This window comes from Crocuta crocuta, unplaced genomic scaffold, assembly GCF_008692635.1.
Source record: "Crocuta crocuta isolate KB4526 unplaced genomic scaffold, BGI_CrCroc_1.0 scaffold28, whole genome shotgun sequence".
NCBI lineage: Eukaryota > Metazoa > Chordata > Mammalia > Carnivora > Hyaenidae > Crocuta > Crocuta crocuta.
This window is the reverse complement of record NW_027533256.1, coordinates 131,677-158,501: the sequence shown is the minus strand read 5'-3', so window position 1 is coordinate 158,501 and position 26,825 is coordinate 131,677. Positions and strand designations below refer to the sequence as shown.

General features: G+C 42.5%; 1 protein-coding gene across 4 annotated transcripts in view; it reads left to right on the top strand.

Moving 5' to 3' along the window:
- KCNMA1 (potassium calcium-activated channel subfamily M alpha 1) overlaps positions 1-26,825 on the top strand; it is a 738,944-nt gene that overhangs the window by 629,866 nt on the left and 82,253 nt on the right. For all 4 annotated transcript variants that reach the window (XM_077746494.1, XM_077746498.1, XM_077746497.1 and 1 more), the window contains exon 19: positions 13,187-13,280. In XM_077746494.1, the coding sequence (XP_077602620.1) occupies positions 13,187-13,280 (94 nt within the window). The remainder of the gene's footprint in view (positions 1-13,186; positions 13,281-26,825) is intronic.

Below are 26,825 nucleotides of genomic sequence, written 5' to 3'. Positions count from 1 at the left end.
GGTGACAGAAGAAAGCATGAAGCCCAGAACTATTGCAGATTCAAGCTGAAGAGGCCCTTGTGCTTAGTAAATGCCGGTCCTCCAGGGGGAGAAGTGCCTTTCCAAGGCCACACCTTTGATCTAAGCCCAGATGAACTTGGTTTCCTCTTTGTGCTTCTTTCCTCTGCCACACCACCACTCTGGCAACCAGGAGCCATTTATTAGGAACCTTACCAGGGGCCCACCACTATGAGACATTCAGAGATTTCTAAACTCTACAGTAAAGGAGCTTATACGTCTAATTGAGTAATAAGATATTCGAAATGGAAAACAAATTATAATGCAAAAAAAAAAAAAAAAAGGAGATGTCAGAGGGTGTGAGATAAGAAATGCCAAGGGATTTGTAAAGAAAGGAGGGATTCGATCTTGTTACACTTGCCTAGGAAGGATTCCTGGAGGAGGCAGGCTAACCAGTTTCCTGTTGGGTGGACAGAGTAGGTAGGTGGAAAGAAGACCTGTGGGAAGGGATAGTGGAAGAGTCACTGCCCCTCTGCCCTGTCATTCTCCTGACCTGCCGCATTGCCCACATGCCTGCCTCCATCCATGACCTCCCACCTGAAATTCAAGGGATAGAGTCCTTCACAATCAGCAAGAATTTCCTGTAATGTAATGGAAACAGTGGGGTTTCTCCACATTTCCATATGATTTTCATTTGTTTTTGCTCTGAATGGTCCCAGCCTTCTCCAATAGTGGCCCACTTAAACAGTTTTTGGCTTTCTTTTTGTTTTTATGACCCTTGGCATAGCCTAATTATTCTGACCTGAGCCGTTCCTATACGAAATATAGGACAAAGGTGGTAGTCAAACAAAAGCAGAGGATGGGGAGGGGGTGTTGAATCTCATCTTGTTGTAGTGCTCGGATACCTGATCAGTTACTTGGGGCAGAGGAGAGAGCGTGAACCCATCTGGATGGAACAAAGTCAAAAGAGAGCAGATTGGTATTGCAGAGAAGGACCCAATGGTCAAGAGAGCTCTAATTACTTTGATTACTCAAAGCTGCGGTAATAATGATGGGTAACATTTAACCAGAGCTTGCCAGGAGTTCTTCTAAGCACTTCTTATATTTTCAGTACATTCTCACAACAACCCTGTGAGGATGGTACTCTGAGGATCCCCATTTTACAGAGGAGAAAACTGAAGTTAGGTAATCTGCCAATACCTGGTTTCAGCCCCAGCAGGGTGGCTGCAAGACCTCTGTGTTAGCTCTTTCTCTCCTTGAAGCCTGATATGAGTTGACATATGTAGAGGGATCTCCCATACCTTGCAGTCCTTCTCGCAGGGATGGTGCACTTGAGAGTCATTGGAACCAGGGCCAGAGATGTTAGAGAGGGGTGCCTGCCATGTGGCTTGGGTACAATAGGCACCACTGGGGTGTATGACCAACTGGTGAGCTCATGCCCCATGACACGCTCACCCTTCTGGAGTGGGAGCTCAGTCTTCTGCAAGATTTTCAAACAGACATTAGAAGTGCATATTTTTATGGACAAACTTCAGATAAATGACTGCCCTACACATAAAGTCTTGTGGAGCAGCAAGGTGGTGCCGGGCAGAGCACATCAGGACAGTATTTGGTCCTCAGGCTGTTAGTATGTGGCCCTGATTAACTCTATAGTATCTCCAAATCCTGGTGTCCACCTCTGTCCAGCAGAGATAATAGCTGATCTTGTGACATTATGGTGTTGAGTAACTTGTCTGAGATCAGAGCTGTAATGAAGGTCACAGGTGGGACTTAGGCAGGTGGCTGGACTCTAGAAACTTGTAACCTCATGCTGCTTTTGTGAGCAGAATTCTGAGAGCAATTGATCTGGGTTAGAAGTCAGCAGACCTGGGCTCTGGTTCTGAGTCTGCATATTACTGTAGTCTTGAGCCCAAAGAGAGTGAGTCCAAATATCTCTAAACCCCTTCAAACCCCACTCCTGCATTCTACACCTTGTTTTCTGTGTTGACCAGAAAGGGGCCCACCATGCACTAGCATTTTAAAATGTTGCACAGAATATGTCTGAGGATAAATTACAGTAGAATACAGATAATGATTTTATAGTTCAAGAGCATCTTTAGAAGATGACTATGCCCTTAAGAAATATACTAAATGCTGTCTTTAGTGTAAAATCACAATCCAGACTGGTCCTTACCTCCCAAGGTTAAAAACATACAGTATTTCTAAAGTGTTCTGGCAGAACATTCTTCATCGGGCCATGGAGGGTACCTAGCTTGCACTAAAAACCCATGCATTTTACCTTTATCAGAGTTTCGGAGAAAGTATCAGTGCAACCATCTGGAATACATATTAGAATTCTAGGTGGCTCTTGTCACAACCACCTCAATGGAAGATACGGTGTTTATGGGTGAACCAGTAATAATAGTGATATTAATAATAATGATGATCCTAATCTGCATAACATCTTATGATTTAGAAAACAGTTTCCCATGCCCACAATTAGACGCTAGGCTGGTCTTCAAATAGAATTATTGGAACAAACATTAATCCTTAAAACATAAATAGTAAAATGAAAATATGATGGACATTTTCTGCCTGTCATATTTGCTTGAAGCCATTTAGGGGAAAGAAACACAAAACGAGAAGGAAGGTAATATCTGAGTCAAAACATATAAACAAATAAAAACTTTTACCCCAAAGTGGAAATGTAAATCAACATTGTGTTAACCAGGAGAATTTGATGTGAAGTGTGAAATTAAGTCCATGAGAGACCTGACCCTTTCTCTCTGTTCTGTTTCTCACCCCAGGCAGGTGGCAAATCTCAGATTCCTGAGGCAGCATGATCTTTTCTCCACTCCTTTGGATGTCTGACAATTTGTAAATCCACAAGGAAACCTTTCTTGTAAGGGTCTTCCTTAACAATCTCATGCAAACAGCATGAAGTGATCAAAAGAATAACTCTTGTTTTATATTTGCTTTGCCCAGTTCTGAACAAGGGAGTGAATAGACACACATGCAGATACTAACTAAGATAACGTCTTAGTAATGACAGACAGAGTGGCAGACCCAGCAGGGTCTTGAGAACACTCTCGAGAAATGGGCAGGGCAGGGCCAGGGTTTGAGTAAAGACAGTGAGGTACTTGCCCTGGGCACCAAATTTAAGATGGCGCCAAGAATCTCAGTAATCAAGATAAGTGATGGTTTCATGCAATATATTATTTTAAGTCAAAGTACAAAAAAATCCATGATGAATAAAATGTCAGAATTTTAAATAAAGGTGGGATAAATAACAGTTTTAATGCTGGCATTTTCATACGGAATAAGCACAACAAAAAAAATTGGCAGCAGTTTCCATGTGCCAGGAGCAGTGTTCAGTACCTTATAGTCATTTTCTCTCGGTACATTTCAGTGGGGCCTGATTTATCCTACAGTAAATCCAAATCTATTTGATAATAAACCGTATTAGAGAAAGAGTTCCTTTACAGGCTCCATAAATTCCATTACAGTCCATTTTGTCTTTGTTAAACATATGAGTCGAAAATTACAATCCCTTTATTCACTATGATCATTTTAGACACGCAGCTCAAAAAGATCGGCGTTAACTTAAAAAAATATATTAGCATGCTTGTGTCTATGAAGCACCATTGTTTTCTGGGCTCTAGCTGATGATTTTTTTAAGTATCCTGAAAGGAGGGGAAAAAATCAAAGATAATTATAAATTTATAAATACATAATTCATCAGTATTAAGTGATTTTAATGGGATGGATACAGAATTCTCTATTTCCCCACGAAAATAACAGAGATGTTCTGATTAAGCCCATAATCTACTGCATGTGAAATTCCAACCAAACTGATGGGGCACATTTTCTTTTCTGAAACTACCTTTGATAAGAAATGCATTACAAACTCATCAGTTTGGCTTCCTGTTAACAAAGAGACAGCAGCCGTCTGGATCATTCTGGATTCACAGTGAAACTGCCACACCATGTATCCTCCAACTAAAGCCGTGCAAGTTTGACAAGGGGCAGATGAATCCAGGAGTTATTGTGCAGGGGTTTAAATCTATGCGGCAGCTGACGGTTGAAATAATCATCTATATATCGCTCTGAGCTAGCTGGGGAAAGGTTGAAGCTGTATATTTTCAACATATCTAGTCTAATGGTTAATCTGTTGTCTTGTGCCGGCGCTCTCAGGGTGGACTTGCAGCACATACTGACAGCTTCAAGGAATTGCTCATGGTCGATGTGGTTTGCCTTGATTCTCAAAGTGCAGCGTAGATGAATCTGACTTCACTTGAGTTGGAAACTGGGAAACTCACCTGACTGGTTTCCCCAAATGCGGGGAGACTGGCCAGACCCCTAACAGGTTGGATAGCAGGGACATTCAAACTGCTAAAATACCTCTATCCCTCCTGACTTCCTCAAATCTGCACCTGAAGTGGGCTCTATGTGTGTTCTTTTGTTGTCTGGCCATCTTGGCCTATGGGGAAACACATTATCATTTTTGAAAACTGGATGGCTAGGAAAATGTGAGAAGATAAATGAGAGCAGAGATCAGCAAACGTTTTCTATCAAGGGCTGGCTAGTAAACAACTCAGGCTTTGCGGGCCACCAGATCTCTATTGCAAGTATTCAACTCTGTTGTACAGTGAAAACAGCCATAGATAATAGGTAAACGAATGACTGTGGCCATGCTCCAATAAAGCCTTATTTATGGCCATGGAAATTTGAGTTTCTTATCATTTTATTTTATTTTATTATTTTTTTTAATGTTTATTTATTTTTAAGTGAAAGAGTCAGAGCATGGGTGGGAGAAGGGCAGAGAAAGAGGGAGACACAGAATCCAAAGCAGGCCCCAGGCTCCAAGCTGTCAGCACAGAGCCCACCCAATGTGGGGCTTAAATTCACGAAGTCAGATGCTTAACCAACTGAGCCATCCAGGTGCCCCCAAGTTTCCCATCATTTTAATGTGTTATTAAATGTCATTCTTCATAGATTTTCACCCAACCATTTAAAAATGTAAAAACATTTTTAGCTTATGGACTATACAAAAACATGTTCCAGACTATAATTTCCTGACCTGGAACTTGAGAAATATAAGAAGAAAGAAAGCAGCTGTTGGTGCCGGGAATTTAGCAAGTCTTATCCCTACTCTGAAACTTGTCCTTCACAAACAGGTACGGCACACGCCAAGACTACAAAAGAGTCAAATACACTTTTTGGCTTCAAAGCCATGAGCATCTTCACTCTGGTGTCAGAGTAAAGAATAGGGAGAGAAGGAAAGGAAAGTTGAGAAGGGCTGTTTTGTTGGACTTCTGTATATATATTTTTTGCAGTTTGATTCAAAGTAAAAGTTATCTTCCATCTTCTACTGCTTTCCCAATCTTCAAACTCCATTGCATTAATTCAAGGAAATTCTTGCATTTCCCTTTTTAGTCGTGTATTTGCTCTTAGAATTCCATTGTTTATCTTTGTGTTTTATCTCTTAGAAGCTAATATCTCTTCTTTGTTTGAGACTTTTCTTTGCCCTTGAGATGATAGAAACAATCTTTTCCAAGAAAAAAAGAAAAAGCCAAAGACAACCAGATCTCCAAAAGGAATTCTCTACCAAATACCAAACAGAGCATTGGGCAAGTTATTACAGCAGGTCAAGTTTTTAGCGAAGATATATGAGCTGAGATTCTAGATACAAGGCATTTTGGTGAATGTTGGACTCCTACCAGGATGCATACAGAACATGAGGCTTATAGTTTGAGGCGGGAGGGGCCACGTGGGTTCAGGAGGTAACATCTAATCCACTCTGCTTGATTTTCGAGGATCCATTAGGCCTGCAGTGTTTCTGTAGAGAACATTGCAATCCAGGTCATGTGGGTTCTGTTAGTGTATTTATATAGTATTTTTCCTCTCTCCCATGTAGGAGCTGAATTCTTTCATTACTCTGTGTTGATGGACTCAAACTTACACAATTCAGGTTTCCCAGGCAGTGAATAGAGCCAGAAATACACCCTGTGATTAACTTCTACATAACCTATTGTTCCTTAAAATCTCCCTCCCCATCCTCCTATTAGCTCTACAAAAGCCAGAAATGAAAGAGCTCCAACAAACCTCCCCTCCCTGCCCCCTCAACCTACCTGGGGTCAGGTACTCCTGTGCTGGGGCTGCAGGGCCACTTGGAGATACTTTCCATCCTCAATTTACATAATGACAGGTTAGTGTTATTTTCAACCCACATCCTTTAGATTTTCCAAGTACATGTATTCCCTATTTCTCAACTAGAAGTTGTGAAATTATCCTGCCTGATAATGTAAATGATAAAGTGACTGTTCGATTAGAGAGAATTACATATGTCTTATGTTGGAGATATTATTACTGTTGACTTTGAGAGGGAGTGTCCTTCATCTTTTCAGGATCTGTGTATTAATATTCTCCATGATCTTTCAAAAAATAGGCTTATGGATTGGTCTTATCAATAATACTGCAAAGTGTTTACCAATTTCCTGGGGGATGTGTGTTATCCCAAGGCTTTCAGACCAGAAACTCTCATTTCAAGGATATCATCCACTTTAACTCCCTGATGATCTCATATTGACCTGCTCATGACCCTCTAGGCATAGAACTTGGCTCCAATGCCTACCTCACTGTGTCCTAGCTTCCTTAGTGGATCAACCTCGTTGATGGGCACATGACATTTCCCACTTATGGGATTCATTCTGAACCAACAGTCAAGCAATCCTTTACACCAATTATAAAACCAAACTGACAATGTGGATTATTTATCTGGCAGGTGTTGTTCTTGTTGTTTTCCTTCATTGCTTCTGTAAATATCTGCACCTTCTCACCTGTCTGGCTTGTGTGACAGTCAGACAGGGTTCTGGTAGTCTATGATTACAAGACAGGAGATATCCTTCCAGAAAGCAGGGGCCATTCTGTGCTCCTGCTCAGGGATTGCTCTTTCATGGCTACATTATAAGACCTTGAGAGTTAACTAGCCCAGATTTTCAGGTGAAAGTCTTAGGCTTTCCATCATATTAGAGAGAGGTTGGGTCAGCTTAGAAGTTTTATCCATTGTGGATGACCTGTTGGGAAATGACTGTATTACTGTAACTTAACATGATTTTTTCTTGGGAAGAAAGTTTGGTAAACACACAGAAAGTGGGAAGCACACTGTTAACATCCCTCGTCTGGCAATTTCACCCTCTCTCCTTACCCTCTTTTTTTTATTTCATTTTTTTTTTTTACCTATGCCGAATGTTTATTTTTACTGTAAACAGTCTTAAATTTAAAACACACACTTTAAGGGGTGCCTGGGTAGCTCGGTCAGTTAAGCATCTGACTTTGGCTCAGGTCATGATCTCCCAGCTCAGGTGTTTGAGCCCCTCGTTGGGCTCTGTGCTGACCGCTCATAGCCTGGAGCCTGCTTCAGATTCTGTGTCTCTGTCTCTCTCTCTGACACTCCCCTGTTCACAGTCTGTCTCTGTCTCTCTCTCTCTCTCAAAAGTAAATCAACATTAAAAAAAAGTAAAAGAAAGTATACACTTTAAGTCTGCTAAACACTTTTTTGCCAGCCTCTATTCTTCTCTTTCCCATCTTTACCCCATCCTCAAAATTAGACACACACCAGAAGCAAAATTTCCTACTTTCCTTCTTAAAAAACTTTCTTTAAATTCAAGTCAGCTAACATATATTGTAGTATTGGTTTCAGGAGTAGAACCTAGCAATTCATCACTTACATATAACACCCAGTACTCATCCCAACACGTGTCCTCCTCAATGCCTATCACCTATCTAGCCCATCCCCCACCCACTTCCCTCTGGCAACCCTCAGTTTGTTCTCTGTTTAAGAATCTCTTATGGTTTGCCTCCCTCTCTGTTTTTATCTTATTTTTCTATCCCTTCCCCTATGTTCATCTGCTTTGTTTCTTAAATTCCACATATGAGTAAAATCATATGATATTAATCCTTCTCTGACTTATTTCACTGAGCATAATACACTCTAGTTCCATCCACATTGTTGCAAATGGCAAGATCTCATTCTTTTTGATCAAATTTCAGTTTTAGTAAGACAAGATTTGTATCCTGGAAGATGGAAAACACGCACCCACTTTTGGGTTTGTTTTGTTTTGTTTTGTTGTTTTGTTTTTGTCACTCATGACACAGGAGATGCTACACATCCTTCTTTCTTAGGAGTAGTAAACCCATGGCATTTAATATAAGTTAGGCAGCAATCACAACCAAGTGACCAAGCCTGCAGTGTGGGATGAAAATGCTACTTAAAAAACAGCGAGGATTGATGACTTGCAGCATAATGATTATTTAGTAGGATGCATTCTAGCGGACTTCAGAAAATAATGGGTCTGGTCTTGCTGCTAAACTGAGTTTTCAGTGTCTGTGTCTGTCATGGGGAGAAAGGTACTCTGTAAGTTTTTGGAAATTATTTCACAAACGAGATTGTTTTCTGACATATTATGCCTTCTGACACTGATGACAAAAACACAGCAAGAAGAATTTCAAGAAGCCATTGGGGTAAAAGAAAAACTGCAGTTCAGCTGTGAGGAAGAAATTTCCCTTTTCATGTAAAGCTATCATTCTATTTAAGGTTAAAACTCATTTGGAACTTTCCTAATGAAAAATTTTGCAAAGGATTCATTTCCGTTTTCTTTTCTCGTTATTGTTTGGCAGTCAAGGTTGCAGCTAGATCGCGCTATCCCAAAGACCTATTTGAGTTCAAGGATACAGCTCACAATTCTCGGCTTGTGACCGAGCCAGGTGAAGGAGTTCTGGAGCCCGTCCTTTTAATAACTGCACCCCTCAGTGTTCTATCTTAACATGCTGAGCTCAGTTGAAGAAGAAAGATGTACTATTGTCGATTTCAGCATGCCTTCAGCTTGTTGGGCAGCAAAGTATGGAAGAGAAAAGCCGTAGAATACAATAAATAACAATTAAAGCGACCCTGCCCCCAAACTAGCAGCTTGCTCAAGACTTTAGTCAGAAGCCCTGTTAGCTAGATGCCTTTGCGTTCAAACCACTTTGCATGCCGCTCACTCTGAGTGATTCCAGTGTGAATATGACATTACTAATGACCTGCTAAGTGTGTGCAGATGTGGGTTTCTCCAGATGTGGTGATTCATAACGTAATGGAGATAGCCAGTCGACTCATGTTTACGGGTTGTTTGCCTTTTATTGCAGTTCCGAATTTATTTGCTTTGAACTGTTTTTTAACTCCAGCCAACAAATTTACCTTTAAGTGTCAAAGGGCTTCAGCCCCCTACACCCTGTTGAGGAAACAGGGAAGAAGGAATGTGCCCCAGGCTGGCGCTGAGCATAGGATCCATCATGTCAGCACTGGGTTATTTAGGAAAGCCGAAAGGTGGAATCCTGGCTCCATTTCCTTCAAAAGGCCCGCAAAGAGGTGTTGGTAACCCTGACACAGTGTTTGCAAGCTGGCTAGGCCAATAAAAAAAAAGAGATTTCTTTTTAAAATAAAATCCAGTAAAATATAGGATCATCTTGAAATAAGCCCAGAGTTCTGGCCAGTGTGTCTGGAAGATGTTGCCTTGTTTTTGCTTGAAAACAGAATGCCGATGAAGAGTCAAGTAAAATGTTGTTACAGATGTTCGACTCTGCATTAAGGCTGTTGGAATTACCACCACATCTTAAATCAATTCCCAGAACATTGTCTGGAGGTTATGTCATTGAAATAATGAATCCTCTTTAGTCAAGTATAAGCAAACATGTTAAAACATCATTGTAACTTTAAATTAAACTCTAGCGCAAACCAAGGGATCTGAAGCCTCATTAGACTTGCCTGACATTTTTCTAGCACTGAGTCTTCCCAAACTGTAAAACTGTTAGATTCAGTGCCTATTAGACAAGTGAGCGCTGGGAAGTTACAACAGCACATTAAGTGTTATACTTAGGGATGTGCAAAAACAAGCCCTTGAATTTTATGAGGACTTGGGAGACTGGATGGAGTTCAGCTCCTATAAAAATTCCACATCAGATTCCTGAACTTGTTTGTGTTTTAAAGAAGCTGGTAAGTCAGATTCCTTTCAGAGATCATATCTTCATGCACTTCCACAGCGTGATGCAGGTGAAAATGCTGGAGACAGAGGTCTATTGTAATTAGTCAAAAAGCAGGCTAAGTAGGAGCCCAAAAATGTGCATTGGCATAAGGTAGTGGCCAATTACTTCAATACATTTGTCTCTCGTGAAAGTAAGTAAATTTAAGTCTCCTTTTTAATTCAATTTTTATTCCTTTCATAGAGTCACAGAAGCCATGAAATGAAAATTATATTTTATAGCTTAACTAAAAGTTTTTCTAGGTCTGCTTTCTTTAAATATGCAGAAATTGATAGAATCCATATAAAGGCTAATAATTAAATATGGTTTATAACCTACTTATGAGAAAGAACTTATCACTGCTTCTCTCGTGGGACCTACGCCATATGTAATGGTCTCCATTACCCAGCGTTCATATATTTAAGCTGAAGACATTTCCCCCTGTTTCTTCAGGGAACAGATCTGCATTTCTACGCCTGTGAGTGCAGGAGGAAACCTTTGAACATGAGTTTCATTTAAGAGAACAAATCCCAGTTTAAATGCAGCATGATTATGATGGATGATCTTTCTGAGGTGCAATGAAAATAAATAGTTTCCTTGCATAGAAGGAGGTATAATTTTAGCGCTAGAACCAAGTGTCTCCCTGGAGCTGGGTAACAGGTATTAACTTACACGTCTTCCATCTGAAGATCACTGCAGGTAAACAAACAGTGACAAGGTGCAAGGGTAGCCCGCACTTAACCAAAGCAGGTTATTTATTATCGGTCCAGGGCAAATGGAGAAACAATAGTTAAGCAAAGCAATCCACCAGAAATGCCAATGAGTGTGCCTTCTGTTCAGGTCTTAACTGAAATAGACTCAGTGTATAAATTGGATAAAACCGTGACAACATCTGGTGGCCTTGAATGAAGCTATGTTATAGTAGCCTAGGTTAGGTAAAGAACCTTTCTGGATATGTCACTCTAAGCCTAAGGAGGCCTGTGTGATAAAGAAGGAAAGGACTTTCACCCCCACTAGAGCCACTCACATGCACACATGTTATTTTAGTCTGTCCTGTGACTCAACTAATCTAGGTCACCCTGAACATAGTACAGCAATTGCAAGCAGTCCATATTAAAAGGTGACCTTGCATTATGGGTGGAGTCAATGCAAGACTTTCTACCCCATCCTTAGATGGGGAAAGTGCCGAAGTATACTTAGACACACACCTCTCTCTCTCTCTCTCTCTCTCTCTCTCTCTCTCACTGCCTTTCTACCCCATTATTAACCTGGGATGCCTGGCCTCCTATCCTGTGAAAGGAAGATGAATTCAGGTCAAGCTCAGAGTGCCTGTTTGCTTGCCGAGAGATGCATATCAACTCTAAGTGATTTTTTTCAATACCATTTATGTGGCTTGTATTTATTTCCTTTAATCTTTTAAGTGCTGTTTAGTCTCTGTGTGATTTGCTGTGGATACTCATTTCTGATAAGATGCGATATCCTTCCCAACCACATAGTTCCTGCCTAGAGCCCTAAGTGACTGATAGGGTCGCTGCCTGAGCCTGGGCCTCAGGGGAACAGGGCGGGGGTGGGGAGCAGCTGCTGGGATGAGCAGGCTGTGGGCATTTGTAGGTGCTTCCTTGCCTTCTGGACTCACTCTCACCTCAGACTGCATTCTTGCTCCCTTTCCATATGTCAGCCAGAATATAGATGACCCTAGACTAACAGTGGATTAGGGGTACCTATCAAGTGGGATACTCTGAAGCAGGTTTGGAAGATAGTTGGATTATTATGGTCCCTTGGAACCATGTATGGTAACACACTAAATTTATTTAGGGTTTTCAGGGAAGTACCATATAATGCATGCCCTGATGTGTGTCTTCCTGGGCATTCTCAAATAGCTGAGATGGCATTCCCCACCTCACCTAAGACTTGTACCCCATTAACATATGTCAAGCTTCTTTTGATGTCATCACTGCTAATATTTCTCTTCTTAGCTTTAAGGTAACTGCCGTGCATTCCGAGTTTCAAGGGTGCTTCCTCCCAATCTGTGTTGCAGTCAACTCTAAGAATCCAAGGATCCTATTTTTCCTTCTTGACATTACAGCTTTAGCCTGAATTGTGGGGGTGGGGAGAGGAGGGCTAGACTTTTGCCGCTGATGCCCTTGGATGACAGGCTGGGTGCGCATCTGCTAATTATCAAGCAGCTCTCTTAAAAAGAAGCATGATGCAGGCTAATACATCTATAAAGCTTATTAGCGGGTGTCTTTGGGCAAAAGCAGTAGAGTGCGCTGTGTTGTTTGTGAGCGAGGCTTCATATTGCTTAGCGATCTGTGTGGTTTAGACATTTAGAAAACAGCCTTTGGTTTCTGACCCCCTACGCTGCCCTCCCTCCCTGCCCCCCACCACATCATCCGAGATCCCATTCAGTGGCAACCTCCTCCTTCATGCAGGTGCTCTTCTCCGGCTCGGTTCTTCCACCTCGCAGCACAGTCTTAATGAGTTAAGAAAGGATCCTGTGTGCACGGCCCCACATGCTCTCCCTCAAGGGAGGTACGGGGACAAGAGCCGAGATGGGCTATGGATCCTTGAGCCAGCTTGCATCAATGTTCCCAGCCCTGACTGATTGAAACATTGGCTGTCAAGGCCTCAAATCCTTGCCCTTCTCCAAGGCTGTTCCTCTGGTGTGCGGGGATTAGGCACCAGCTACATTGGTTCATTTTTAGAATCAGCTGGCTGGCAGCTACTATGCAGCTCTTTCCCATACAACTTTGTTTCTGATTTTGGTTATGAGAAAACCCATTCAATTACTCAGCAAAGTAACTAAAAATTAACTCTAAGAAAAATGATTGAGTGTTCCCATATATGTAATGTATTTTATATACAGATAAATCCTGATTTCTTTCCTTTCTTATGGTAGGGCTTTTACAAACTGGGTTAGTCTGTATCAAGTGCATGTTCAAAGGCTGCAGTGTTAAGGGGTGATGATTTCACCTTTCTTAAGCCGGCCTCTTTGACTAACACATTTGGTCTTTGTCACTGGGTCCTAAAAGACAGCCATGAATTCCTAGTGAGTGACTGAGCCGTGAGTGTGTGTCCTTTGATAGCTTGCCTGTATTTCACAGTCTGCCCTCAAACTGTTCATAATCTTATGAGTTGCCTATATTTCCAGTTGAAGATGAGCCACCATCAACACTGTCCCCCAAAAAAAAGCAGCGGAACGGAGGCATGCGGAACTCACCAAGCTCCTCACCCAAGCTGATGAGGTAAGAAGAGGGGCCACGGCCACGCGGGCCCCGTTAAGCTCCTTCGCCTTCTCTCCCGGCCCCCTCCCCACCCTGCCCAGGCCCAGAGCCTCCCCTCCCCAGCAAGCATGAGGCGGCGGGGGAGGGGACCGATCGTTAGGTGGCTTCTTAAAGGCTGGAGTATTTATTCTGTCAGCTTGTCAGCAGTTAATGATAGAGCTGAAAAAATTCTGTCATGAAAAACAGTTTGAAAAGCTGTTTGAAAAATACATAGGCTTTAAAGTCTTAGCTGTCACCATGTCCTGTCTATGTGTAGTTCCTAAACAGCAGTGGCACTAATGACGGCGGCAACCAATCAGAGGAACTCGTGTGGTTAGTTTGCCTCCGGCAAGTCTCTTTCTGCTGGAGTCCCTCCGAGGACTGTTTTCTGTACTTAAGGCCATATGTGAGATGTATCATCACAATCAAAAATGAACCTGAAGATTACCTTCCTTTTATCCTGTCGATTGAAATCAAATTTCTGTTAATTGATTTTGACTGATAAAAAAGTCTAATAATCTGTGGACTTGCCAAAGCAAAGTTCAAAAGTAATCCAGTTCTGCTCAGGCTAAAAGCAGTATTAATTATGAAATACAGCATGTGTGTACTCTTTCTCTGTCTTCTTCCTTCCTTCCCCTCTTCCTTCCTTCCTTCTTTCTTTCCTTTCTTCTTTCTTCCTTCCTTTGCTCCTCACTTCCTCTCTTCCTCTCTCCCTTCTTTCCTCCTTTTCCGCCTTCCTTCCTTCCTTCCTGTCATTCTTTTTATCTTGGCCATGGCTTCCTCTCGGAAATGGCAAATGAAACCAGATTTCAACAGACTTCTGCAGGTTTCTCTTCTGGGCCTCTTGATCTTTCATTTCCCCAGGTTGTCTTCGATTCATCTGCCAATCCTGTGCTTATTTCCTCCAACATCCTAACTCTCCAACACCCTAGTGACAAAGCAGGAGTGACCCCTGAATGATTACAGTCGTGGAAATACCTGCCATCTTGATGTTTCTTTCTTCTTTTCATTGCCATTGGCTACTCTCCTCCCTTTGATTACTGAAATAAAATTATGGCCACTCCCCCCTGCTTTTCCCTCCCTCCCTTCACTCCCATCTTCCTGGCCCTCCACGGCCACCCTTCTAGGACATAGACGTGGCAGTCCTCCATGTGGTCGAGGACACAGGTTCCCATGGAAGATGCCCCATGTCCTTTTCCATTATGATCATCTCTTCCTATTAAATGTTTCCTTACCAGTCTTCTGCCTGCCCGTTCGCTCAGTCTTGCTGGGGTGTTGCTGATTTACATGCTTGTTTACAGTTTATGAGGAGCAATGAAATGCACCAACTGCCAAGCTTCTCATTTTTATGATGCCAGTTGTCATGCTACCATTCATTTCCTATTTACTCACCTTTAGGTAATCGCCTTATCTAATGCTAATAGTTTTATCCCTTTAAAGTAGAGAAAAGCCCAGGCGCTTTCTTTTGCCTAAATTTAGAGAAGCAAATAAATAAATAAAGAGAAGTCTGAAAAATCTGAAACCTTTGGAGCCAAATTCCCTGTCCCTGTTTGCTATGTAAAGTATGGCTCATTTCTTTGATCTTGAGTAATAATAATTCTGAGGCGTTATACTGTTTTCATATGCTTCAAAGCTGTGTCAAAGTTTTGCTGCTTAAGGGTACTTCTTTATTCTGTTGGCTCTTGGGTACCAAGATGACAGGTCTTCTGTATGAGGTGGAAGCTTTTTTAAGTCGTAGCCTTCAGCAAAACATCAAATTACCAAATCCAGGGTAACATACTTCTACACAAATGCCTTTCCTGTAGATATATTATACCATATATATTAAATACTTTAGTGTTACACGCTACATTTTATGTGCAATAGAAAGTGATGGTTTGAGGTAGCCTTGGGGGGACTTTTTTTCCACAAGCAGAAAAAGCTAGTGTATACCGTATCAAGCATGGTTTTTACAGGACTTTCTGCCCGAAGGCCTTTGTAAATAAGTAATGATCAACAGATTGGCTGTGGGTTTTTGAAAAGCATGCCTATGTCAGTTTGCATGATGGGGGAGAATTTTCAAAGTGGGTCTTGCTTTCATTGCCTGTTGGAGAGGGGCTGAGGGAGCAGTCATCCCGGGCTGGAGCTGTCTGCTCCATGGTACATCAGAATTGCTAAACGTGGGTCAGGCGGTGAGCCGAAGCTTGCCAAGCTATGGAACTTGGGTTTCTGGTATTGGCGCCTTTGGGCTACTGCTATGGCCACAGCTACTGCTTTACCCCACCTGCCCACAGTGGTCTCAATTACAGCTCAGCTCGAATGGCCTGTCCCACGAGGAGTCAGAGAGTCTTAGGCACTCCGTCCTTACCATGACTTTCTGTATCCCAAGTGCTCTGGAAGTAAAGACAGGATGCCAAGCCCTCCTTTCCACTTCCGGCATGTGAATGGAGAACCCATGGGCAGTTTCGTTTGTTGAATACCTGGGACCAGCAGTGAGGTGGCCAGCACCTGTTTCTGTTATACGTCTCTTGTTGACTGAAAAGCAAGAGAGGGGCTCATGTGGCGTCTGGTGGTCGCCCACCAGGTCACCCCACCTCTTCAAATACTCCCTTTCTCTCTACAGAAGATAGGACTCCTAGGTGCTATTCCTTATGACCTGAAAAATCCATAAAGGAAGCTAATGACTTATTTGAAGTGGGTTTTTCAACATGAGTTTGTGGCTTGCTTGTTTGAGCAGAATCAATCATTCTGAACGTGGAAAGGTTTTAGTGGCCTATGGGCGGTGATAGGAACAGCACCAAGAGAAACTGGAGAGCCCAGAATGGGCTACGATGGGCTTTAATTTACCACTGTGGCTTCTGCAAATAAAACAGGCTCCTGCTCAAGGATTTCTTGCAACCCATCTGCCAGCATGAAATGCTGCCGGGATGCTGCACTAATGGTCTTTGTTTCCCCTTTGTTCTGGTATCAGACTTACCCGGGTTTTTCAGTGTCACTTAACTCTCATCACACTCGTTAGGTGAACAGCCTCGTTTTGTGTGTCTGGATCCTGATGCACTATGTTTTTTAGTCACCCTGACAGACAACAACTCTCGCAGCCAGACTGAGCCAAGTGGCAACTGTCTGTGCTCCAAACCAGGGATTCCTGTGTCATGACAGATAACTTTGGGCTTCACATCCCCTGAAGGAGGAACAGGCCATGGAGTTTCCCAGATTCTTGTTATTTGCCTTCCTTGTTGGTCTCTTAACATGGAATGATTTAAGGAGCCTCTCCTAGTTTCCCTTTAAAATCAGCAAGCACTCAGTGCCCACTTGTCCCTGCTAGTGAGTCCGTCCTTGGGAGGAAGGCTATGTTCTCCTTCCATTGCAAAGCTGGAGAGGACAAGAACATTGTCTCTAGATAACTAAGTCAAGTGTTTGTAATTTGGGGGTCTCACAGACCCCACTGAATATCAAATGAAAGCTCTCTAGAAAGATTCTCTAGGGGGAAAAAAGCACACTGGGCACCATTTTGACTATAGTTGAAGCAGATTTGTGGATTCCCTCAATCCCTGCCCAGCTTATAATCATAATCAGTTCTTTCCACAGCCACCTTCACAGAGTCGTATTCACCAATGCTGTTAGATCCTAGGAATATTGCTCCATTGGGTAGACAGTACAGAGTAAACGCCTAGGCTCTTGTACTGTATTCTCAAATGGGACCCCAAAACGCTGTGCATTTCAGCTGTCCTTTTCTCAGACTAATTCTCATCCAGCAAATGTTTACAAAACCCTACTGTATTCAAGGCTGGAGTAAGTCTTTGAAGAGTGTAAAGTAAGATGGGTCAGAGTAGGTCTCTGTCTTCAAAGCAGTCACAGTTTAATGTAGGAGACAGATAAGTGTATATGGCAAATTAGAATAGACAGAGCTTGGAGATGTACTAGCATAGGCCGTGAGAACAGAGAGAGCTGCCACTACCTCTGGTTTGGGAGGCTGAGGCTGGTTTGTGAAGGAGGGTTTCTTTAAACCTAACCTTGGGTGATGAGGAGAATTCTCTAGTAATACCAATACATACCCTTGTTCATTGTTTACTGGATGCCAGGCATCATTCCCAGAGCTTTATGCCTGTGAACACACTGAGTCCTAACTATAAGTCCGTGAAGAGGAATTACAGTTTCCCCCATTTTACCGATACAGAAGCTGAGGAACAGAGACATAAAGTCTAGTGAATCTTGTGCATCTTCCTTAATTAGGAAGACTGAACCCACGTAGTTTAGTTTCTAAGCCCATATTATGAACTCTTTCACTGTTCTGTCCAATAAAGGAAATAAGGAGAACGCTCAGGCCATTGTAAAAGGCTTGGTGTGGTTGGAGCAAGGGGTCCCTGGGGTGGCATAACTGGAGTTGGAAGTATGAGAGTATTCTTGCACCCACTTATGAAGGCCTTTGCCTGTCATAGGCATTGGGAAACCCTTGCAAGTTCTTGAGGAGGCAGTGTTTTGGGAGGATCACTGGTGGCAGTACAAGGAGAAGTTTAGGACTCTCCATCAGAACAGGCTTCTGGAGACATATGTTACATAAATAGAAAAGTGTGAAGAGAAGGCCCAGCCAGCCCCAGCTCTCTGCCAAGGTCCTTTGGATGCCAAGCCACTCAGGGTCTCCTGTAGAAGAGTGGACCAGAAGTGGGCCACACTCTTCCCAAGAAGGACACAGGGCATTCCTGATATCAGTTCATGTTACACCTGCTTCACCAGGATCTAGAAAACTTGGAGGAGTAAGATAGAGGGGCCATGAGGCATGACGATTCATGCAGGATGTGTTGGGTAGACAATTTACCAAAAAGATGGCCTGCAGCCAGGCTATCAAGGATAATTGGCTGTGCTGAAAACAGTGGGATTGAACAGGTGAGGGGAGTTCATGTTCCAAGACCCAGAAAATATTAGAGATCACTTTGCTGAATAGGAGGGGAAATATGATTTGAGGAAAACAGAGTATCCTCTTAGGCATTTACTGATCATCAAGTGAAATAAACTCATCTGCTTGTTAAGGCCCATTTCTCTCTTTCAACTCATACCTTTCATAGGGTATTTGGTGACGACTGGCAACTTGAGAGGGTTTAGTAATAGCAAATGGCAAACTGTCCTGAGCCTGGTCCAAGGTGGGGACAGAATGCCACTCTTGCTGTTCCTTCAACTGGGCAGAATAAAGAAGGAAGGCAGGGACAGCTTAGCCAAGAAAATTCGCCTCTGAATGCACAAATAGCAAGTGACAGGCCCCCATGGGACTGGAGAAGAAAGAAATAGTGGGGCTCATCATACCAGGGCTTGGGTGAATTTGACACAGGTCTCTGGACAAGTTGCACGCTCAGCAGAGGGTCATTATCCCATCCTCTCATTTCGAGAGCATCTTGCACGCTCTCCTCTAGGACTGAAGAATCTGTCACTCCTCCCAGGTTGTCTCCCAGACATAAAGGCAGTAATTTCCTTCTTGCTTTTAGAGTGGTGGCTGCCTAACAAGAGATGATGTATTAGGTGGCAGTAGCTCTTGACTGTTTACTTGTTAGGCGGGGAAAAAATTTATGTAGATAGAGGCAGAGAAGGTGAAAGGGACTTTGGTTTGGGCAGAGTGGTTAGGCTCAAACATTTTATCAAGGTGGCTCCAGGGATGGCCATCTGGTGAGAGATGGGGGTTGGTTGGGGGGTATAGGGGCAGCTATGTCTCAGGAGAGATGCTCATTACACAGGAGGGTGGAGGCAGTGTTGCAGAATGAGCCAAGGTAGGAACATGAACCAAAAGTCAGTATCCTTGCAACATAACAGGAAATAGTATCTGCCCAGAAATGAAACGCACCCCAGAATGAGGCAGGTTATTTATGGTGCTGAACACCCAAATATGAGCCCTTTTGAGGAGGTGCACCTGAAACCCTCTTCTGCACAGTCACACACTCACTCGCATGGCCTGTCATTCTTGAACATGGCATTCAAGGACTTAGTTACTAACTGCCTTGTCTTTCATGGGGTGGAAGAAGAAATGAATAGAAAGGAGACTAGAAAACTGAATTAGAAGCATACTTCACAAGAACTTCTATTTCATTTGCCTTTTTATGCCTGCTTATTTGCTGATCAGTACATGGGAGTTGAGGTCAGCAAGAGAGAGAATGTGAGACTGGAATCCACACTGGGAACCCCATCAAGTGACACAACACTTCAGGTTCCACAGAGTCACAGAGCATCAGGGTGGGCAACTTGGGTGTGTTTTTGTCATCAGCCCTGTAATTATCCATTAGGATTAGAGGTCCAGGACTAGGGTGAGCCAGATGAGGTGCCTCCTTAAATTCTGTATGTAGACCCTTTGCTTGCATTGCTCTGGCCCTGGACTTGCTGGATCAAACCACAGCATTTTAGTTGGTTTGCTGTAAACAGTTGCGAGCTTTGGTACGACTGACTCAAACCAGAGAGTTTCTCCATCTGGGAAACACTTTATAGCAATGCTTCCCAAGCTTCAGCATGCATCAGAATTACCTACAGCATGTTGGTAAAACAGCTTGATTCGGTGGGTCTGGCTGGCCTTGAGAATTTGCATTTCTCTCCAGCTCCCACGTGACACTGATGCAGCTGGTATGGGGCCACACTTGGAAAACCACTTCTTCCATAAGTCAGAACAATGAAAGAAGCTTGATGTAATAGGGGCTTTCCTTGCAGACATGTTCAGACTTGACAGTGGAGCACTAAATAGGGGCTTCATTCAGAACACCTGTCTTGACCACCATTGGCGATCAAACCTGAGTCCTCCCTGCTGATCAGCTACAGCATCTGGCTCCAAGCACACTCGGACAGCTAGGCCAATTAAAGTCCTAGTTTCAGAGTCCCCCTTTAGATCAAGATGCCCTATTTCAAATAGAGTCCCTGAAAAGCAGAGTGCAAGAGCCTTGGCTGTTCCCACGGCAAATTACCACAAGATATCAAAGGTGAATAAACTGTCACTGGGCACATTTTCTATTCTCCCTAAAAGGTCTAGTGAGTTTCCATTGACTGGCTTAAGAGTCAAGAGATTAGAGTCTGAGACTAGAGATCATTCATCAGCTTCTTTTGTTAGTTGGTTGTTTATGAAGCATCTACTGTGTCCTCTGCAGGGTTCTGGAAATTGACCAAAGAGTAAAATAGGAGTTCCCCTTGCCCTCAAGAAGCTCTACATGTAATGGATGAGACAAAAATACAAATTATTTTCTCTGAAGGAGCATCTCTCACTTCTATAGGAGCTCCTATAGGAAAGGAAAACAACTCCTGTCTCTGATTATGGAGGAGGGCAGCTTCAGGAGAAACGTGTGAAACAAACCGTGAGGCCTCAAAAATGTCCAAACAGCCCCACAAGGGTGCTTGACATGATAGATCCACTCAACAGAATTAGTATTTGCCACTGGGACAAGGAACCTGCAGAGGGATGAGAAATTCTCCCACATTTTATCTGGCCTCCAGTCTCTCTGGGAGACCACTGCAGGGTGTGGCCTCAACCTACTTGGGATGCTTGGAATGATAGGAGAGATGAGAGAGAAATGAGGCCCCAAAGCTCGAGCAAGTAAAGGATGCACTTCAGGCACCATCTTGTGGGGGACCTGGTTGGCTCAGTGGGTTAAGCATCTGACTCTTGATCTCAGGGTCCTGAGTTCAAGCTCCGAGCTGGGCTCCAGCTTGAACCTACTTAAAAAAANTTTACTTGTACTATAATGTACATTTCTGAAGGCCAGTGTTGAACCCACTGCCACAGAAAAAGTGGGATTTGCTGTATTTGCCTGGAAGGGGAACTGTGCTCTTTAAATTATAATACTGGCTTCCTTGCAGTAGGTTTGCTAGAAAAGGGATTTGTGGTTTTGCTTTAGGCACTTGTCTTCCAGGCAAGCTTTTTGTGTTTCTGCTGTAGCAGGGCATTTAGTTCACTTCCTCAGATTAATTGATGGCAAGTGGCATTCCTTGCTCTGCAAACCCTCAAAACAATGATCTTCTATTCTTTATTTGAAGTCAGGCATACTTAATTTCTAGCTGTGGACTTTGGAGGTGTGAGCTAAGATTCAAGAAGCATAGATATGAAAAATTTAACTCACTGGATCTCCTTGGTTGCTGTAAAAAATGAGGGTATTCCTGCACAGAGCCTTCAGATACCAGGACAAGGCCAAAGCTCTCCCAGGCTTAATTGAGTATTGGGGCTCTCCTTAGCACATTGTCCTGACAAAGGCTCATGGGGCAATTTCCTACTGATTATTCACACAAGCTGTGCATTTCATGAACGTCCGCCATGCTGGTCTGCCTGCCTTTGCGGCTTGGGCACTGTGCTTCAGGGCTCTGCAGTGGAGAATGTACAAGACCCAGCTGCCTCCTGTAAGCGGGAGGGGGTGGGATGGGGCCAAGTGGTATTGGCTTCCCATCAAGACCTGTCTGTTCAAACCTCACCTCTCCTCTCTTTGGCTGAGCCATGTTAACTATGTTACTTGTCCATTCTCTTTCCCATCCACACAAATGTGTAGTCACAGTAGAAATTACATGCAAGCGTTACCTTGATAAGTAAATCATAAAAGGTAGGTAGACCTTTTATGCAGGTTCAGCCCTGCAGCATTTGTAACAATTCAACTCACGGTGACTATCCATTCATAGTAGCAACAGTAGTAGAAATAATTGTAGTAACCCTAGATTTGTATTATTGAACTGCTCTACCTTTACTGTCTCCTTTCAGAAGAGCTACAAATAAATGAGTGGGTTGTTAGCAGAGTATAAAGAATGATAAGAATAAAGGTAGTTAACACTTCCTGAGGGCAAGCTCTGTGTCAGGTTCTATGTTAAGTGCATGACAGGACTTTACTCACGGAGTCCTCAAATGACATCCATGAAGTCATGATGGTGATTAACACTCTTATTTTACAGATGAAGACATTGAGGCCAGGCACAGTGTAGCAACTAGTAGATAAGCCAAGATGTGGAGCCACTATGCTATATCATCACTAAGGAAATAGGTGGTTTCCTACCTTCACTATCTACCCCCAAAACATCCCCTTTGGAGAAAGACTCTTGGTTCAGATGAATACATTAACTAGCTGGTTCACAGGCTTCCTTTTTCCTTTAAGTTGAGTTGCCATAGGTATTGATCCAAAAGTGTGGATACACGTTAAAGACTAGAGGGAAGTTCCCTCTTAGGCAGACAGATATAATCATATATGTATGTTGGGATGAGATGGTGCTGAGGGGGGGAGGGACATGGCACAAACTCTCTGAATAAGATAGTGTGTATTTCTGGTGTAATTCCATGTATTCCTAAACTGGTGTCAGGATGCTTTTCCCCCTGAAGTGAAAAGGTGAGACAGAAGCACAAGAAGGGCAGTGGGGGATCCTTTTAGGGACTGATATCTGATACTTTGTGCTCCTTTTTCAAGGTGGACTCTTGTATGAGTTTTCCTAGGGCTCTTCCATTTACTACTATTGTCTTAAGTAAGATATTTACTATTATTGTCTTAAGTAATAGAAATTGATTTTCTCACAGTTCTGGTTGTTGAAAGTCCAAGATCAAGGTGCTGGTAAGGTTGGTTCCTTCTGAGTAGGTGAAGGAAGGCTCTGTTCTATGTCTTTCTCCTTGGTTTCTAGATGGCTCCCTTATACCCCTATCTTCACGTGTCACATGTCTTCCTTCTGCACATGTCCATGTCTAAATTTTGTCTTCTTATAAGGTAAGCAGCCATATTCAATTAGGGCTCATCCTAATGACCTCACTTTAATTTAATTACTTATTTAAAGGCCATATCATACAATACAGTCACATTCTGAGGTACTGAGACTTAGGACTTCAGTGTACAGACATTGTGGGGGACAAAATTATGCCCATTTAACAACTATGCAGTAGATAGACCTCACCTCGTAAGGTTCCTGTTATCTTAAAATAATGCATATACATTGGCTCAGTGGTAAATGACAAATAAGCCTTGAATCAATTATGGTGCATTTTAGGGGAGTCTAGATTACTCTGTGGGCTGGGACAATGTATAAAATAATTAAGATAGGAAAGACAGTATCTAGTATTGTCCTTGATTCCAACTAGGTGGTCTTTGAGGAATTGTCTCAGGACATTTCAGTGGGTTCTGTTAATCATTTTGTGAATCAGTGATGCTGGGATGCTTTGTTCAGAGTGGTTTCTGGTGGTCTTCCTTTCTATGTACAACAAACTGCCAGGGTCTTCTCCTGGGCCTCCCCTGGTCAGGGCAATGCTGGTTGCTCTACTCAGTGGCTATTGCTTGAAGTTTCTTTTATTGATGTAAGCTCCATCAATCTCAGTTTAGCAGCAGAAGTTCCTGTAACCAACTGGCTCTTCACTGCTCACCTATGTCAGAGACCTCTCAGGAGTTCAAGCCAACCTAAGCCACTTGAAATGACTGCAAGAACAGACATGATAAAGAAATGTATCCTGTCTGGTTCAAAGTGGTTATGGACGCTTGTGCTGGAATGAATCATGTGCCTCCTAGATGAAGAAACAGTTATGGGTCCATCTTGGAACTCTAAAGTGATCAGTCTTTTGAATTCTCCCTATCTCCCATCTTTGCTCCAACAACAATCTTTCTTCAGTTACTTAGTGCCCTCTGCCTTTTGATGTCCAGCAATGGCCAAGTATTTCCAGAATCCTAACCTTGTCTTCCTCAGTGAGAAAGGAAGTGCTTCAAACCTCAAGAGTCTTCTAGGTTCACCCAACATTTATAATGACATTTCTATATCCCAGCTTTTCTGGAATGTCCGAATGTTGAGAAATCCACAGCCTTGGGGCATAACTCATGTCATAAAAAAAAAAAAAGCCTCCCATTTTTATAACTTTTTTTTATGTTTGGAAACTTGATTTTTGTTCTATTTAAATTCCACACATGGTTCCTCATCTGCTCTTAACCAATTGTACGCAATCAGTGGATTTTATCTTCCATTCAGTTACCACCATTGCACATCAGAAGACAGCTAGTGTATGGGGCACCTGGGTGGCTCAGTTGATTGGCCATCCGACTTCAGCTCAGGTCATGATCTCATGGCTTGTGAGTTCGAGCCCAATGTCAGGCTCTGTGCAGACAGCTCAGGGCCTGGAGCCTGCTTCAGATTCTGTGTCCCTCTCTCTCTCTCTGCCCTACCCTCACTCATGCTCTGTCTCTCTCTCTCTCTCTCTCTCTCAAGAATAAATAAAACATTAAAAAATTTAAAAAAAAAAAAGAAGAAGAAGAAGAAGAAGACAGCTAGTGTGACTGGCCCAAGTCTTTTATATCTCAGGTTGGGCCAATACCACAGCCAACATCTCCAGCCATGGTTGGGGGTGCCATGTTTGGGCTTATTCGGGCCTCAGTTCTCTGAGTGGGTCCTAATGATGGCTAGTGGATCAACACCGAAATATGCTGAGATTCCTCCTCACCTTTCAGGGCTCAGATCACATGTTATCTTCTCTGGGAAGCCTTCCTTAATGTTCTCAAATACCAGGCAATTAACAGTTTCTTGGTATTGTCATACCACCTTGCATGCTATGACACTCATCACAGTGTATCACAACTATTAATTGACAGTTTCTCTTTCTTGCTGTATTATGACCCTCTTTTTGACTAGGGATTATGTCTTAATTAGTAGGGTATCTTCTATTTCTGAATCAGAATAGAAAACGTATGTTTATTGGTTGCTTTGATGATTTAAGAAATCAAAGATTTCCAGGTACCCTGCTGGTCAGAAAAGAAAACATATTTGTTTGAGGGGATTTTTTAAGTTCCTCAGATAAAACTTTTTGAGGAATGTCTTGGGTAATACATTTAAATTATCCAAGCCAGGGTGAGAGGTGTGTAGGAAGTACAGAGTGCAATAAGGCATACCACTGAGACTTCTCTAATGCTTCTAGATATCCCAGTGCCAATCATGGCTCGCAAACCTAGTGTCAAATTATACCTGAAACTAATATAACATTGTATATCAACTCTATTTCAAGAATAAATAAGATTTTAAAATTACACCTGCTTTCTGCAAACCCCCACCCCAGTTTAATGAGGCTTGGCTTTAAAAAACTGTCTTTTGGGGACACCTGGGTTGTTCGGTCAGTTAAGCATCCAACTTCAGCTCAGGTCATGATCTCGCAGTCTATGAGTTTGAGCCCCACATTGGGCTCTGTACTGGCAGCTCTTAGCCTGGAGCCTGCTTCAGATTCTGTGTCTCCCTCTCTCTCTGCCCCTTCCCAGTTCACGCTCTGTTCCTTGTTCATACTCCCACTCTCAAAAATGAATAAATGTTAAAAAAAACAAAAAACAAAAAACTGACTTTTTTCCTCTTATTGAGAGATGACTGATCATTAGGCTTATTTATTTACTTTTCTAAAAATGGGGGTTGGAGGCCTTTGTGACCAAGGAATGATTCTTTTCCAAAAAGGTAGGGAATCCAAATGTATGTTCTTTTGCCCAAGGCACATGTTTTCTAGAAGCAATTTTGGCCAGCTTGCTATATCATTTGCTTGCCTGCAGATTTTCTCCAAATATTGTCCTATCTTTTAAATGTTGAATGCATTAGGGGGAAGTTCTCAGACCTTGAGATAATACTTCCTTTTCTAACCAATAAACTGGGCAAGGGAATTTGAACCTGGCTCTATTTCTTCAAGGTAAATTTATTAATATCCTCTTGCAAAATATGTTCTTCAAGGGCTGGGAAGAGTTCATTGTGTTCATTTTCTGAAATCTCTTCTCTTTGGTGGTTTCTCTCCAGCTACCTATCCCAGATGGGTATCTATAAAAACTATTAAAGTTTCTTCAAGGATTAAAAAAAAAATCAAAAGTTGCTCTTGCCCTGATCTGTGACCAGTTCTTAAGAACAACTGCCTTTTCACTTTAACATTTTTGACCGAGTTCAGTATTTGAAAGGTGGCCTGGTGGTTTACAACACCTTAAGACCTCCCAACAGCTCAGCTACTGAGACGCCATTCCAAGGTGGATTGTTCTTCCCCTTTGAAGATTAGATATGACAGTTCCTATAGTAATCTAGCATGTTTGTTGAAGGTAACTTTGCAGGATTGCCTCACAGGGTATCTGTCATTTGGTATAGCCTAAAAGCAAATTCTCAGGAATAAGTAAATGCAGTGAGAATTTTCCCATCTTAAGTGGGAGTGGAAGGAATTCTGAAGGGAAGGGAATCACGATAGATATCCTGAAAGCTTAATTCTAGGTCTGTGGACCATTCCTGTCCCACTTTTTGTTTTGTGGATATATAAATGAGACATATCAGAGAAATTTCAGAGGGAGAAATACTAAAAACTCAATAAAGAATCCCCTTTGATGCTTGACGTAGATAACTTAAAAGGTAAAATCACTTTGTAACAAGTTTTAAGAATTTGAGCCTATTTATATTTTCTGCCTTGAATCGGCAGTATTATTTAAGGAAGATAGTTCCCCTGCAAAATGATAGCTAGGTATGCCAGGGACATTGTCCCAATTATATGTGGTCAATGTTGTAGAAACCCAAATGACCTCCCCCGAAACGGGGATATGAAATCACTATCACAGATGGAAGCTGACAATGGATATACCCCAAGATGTA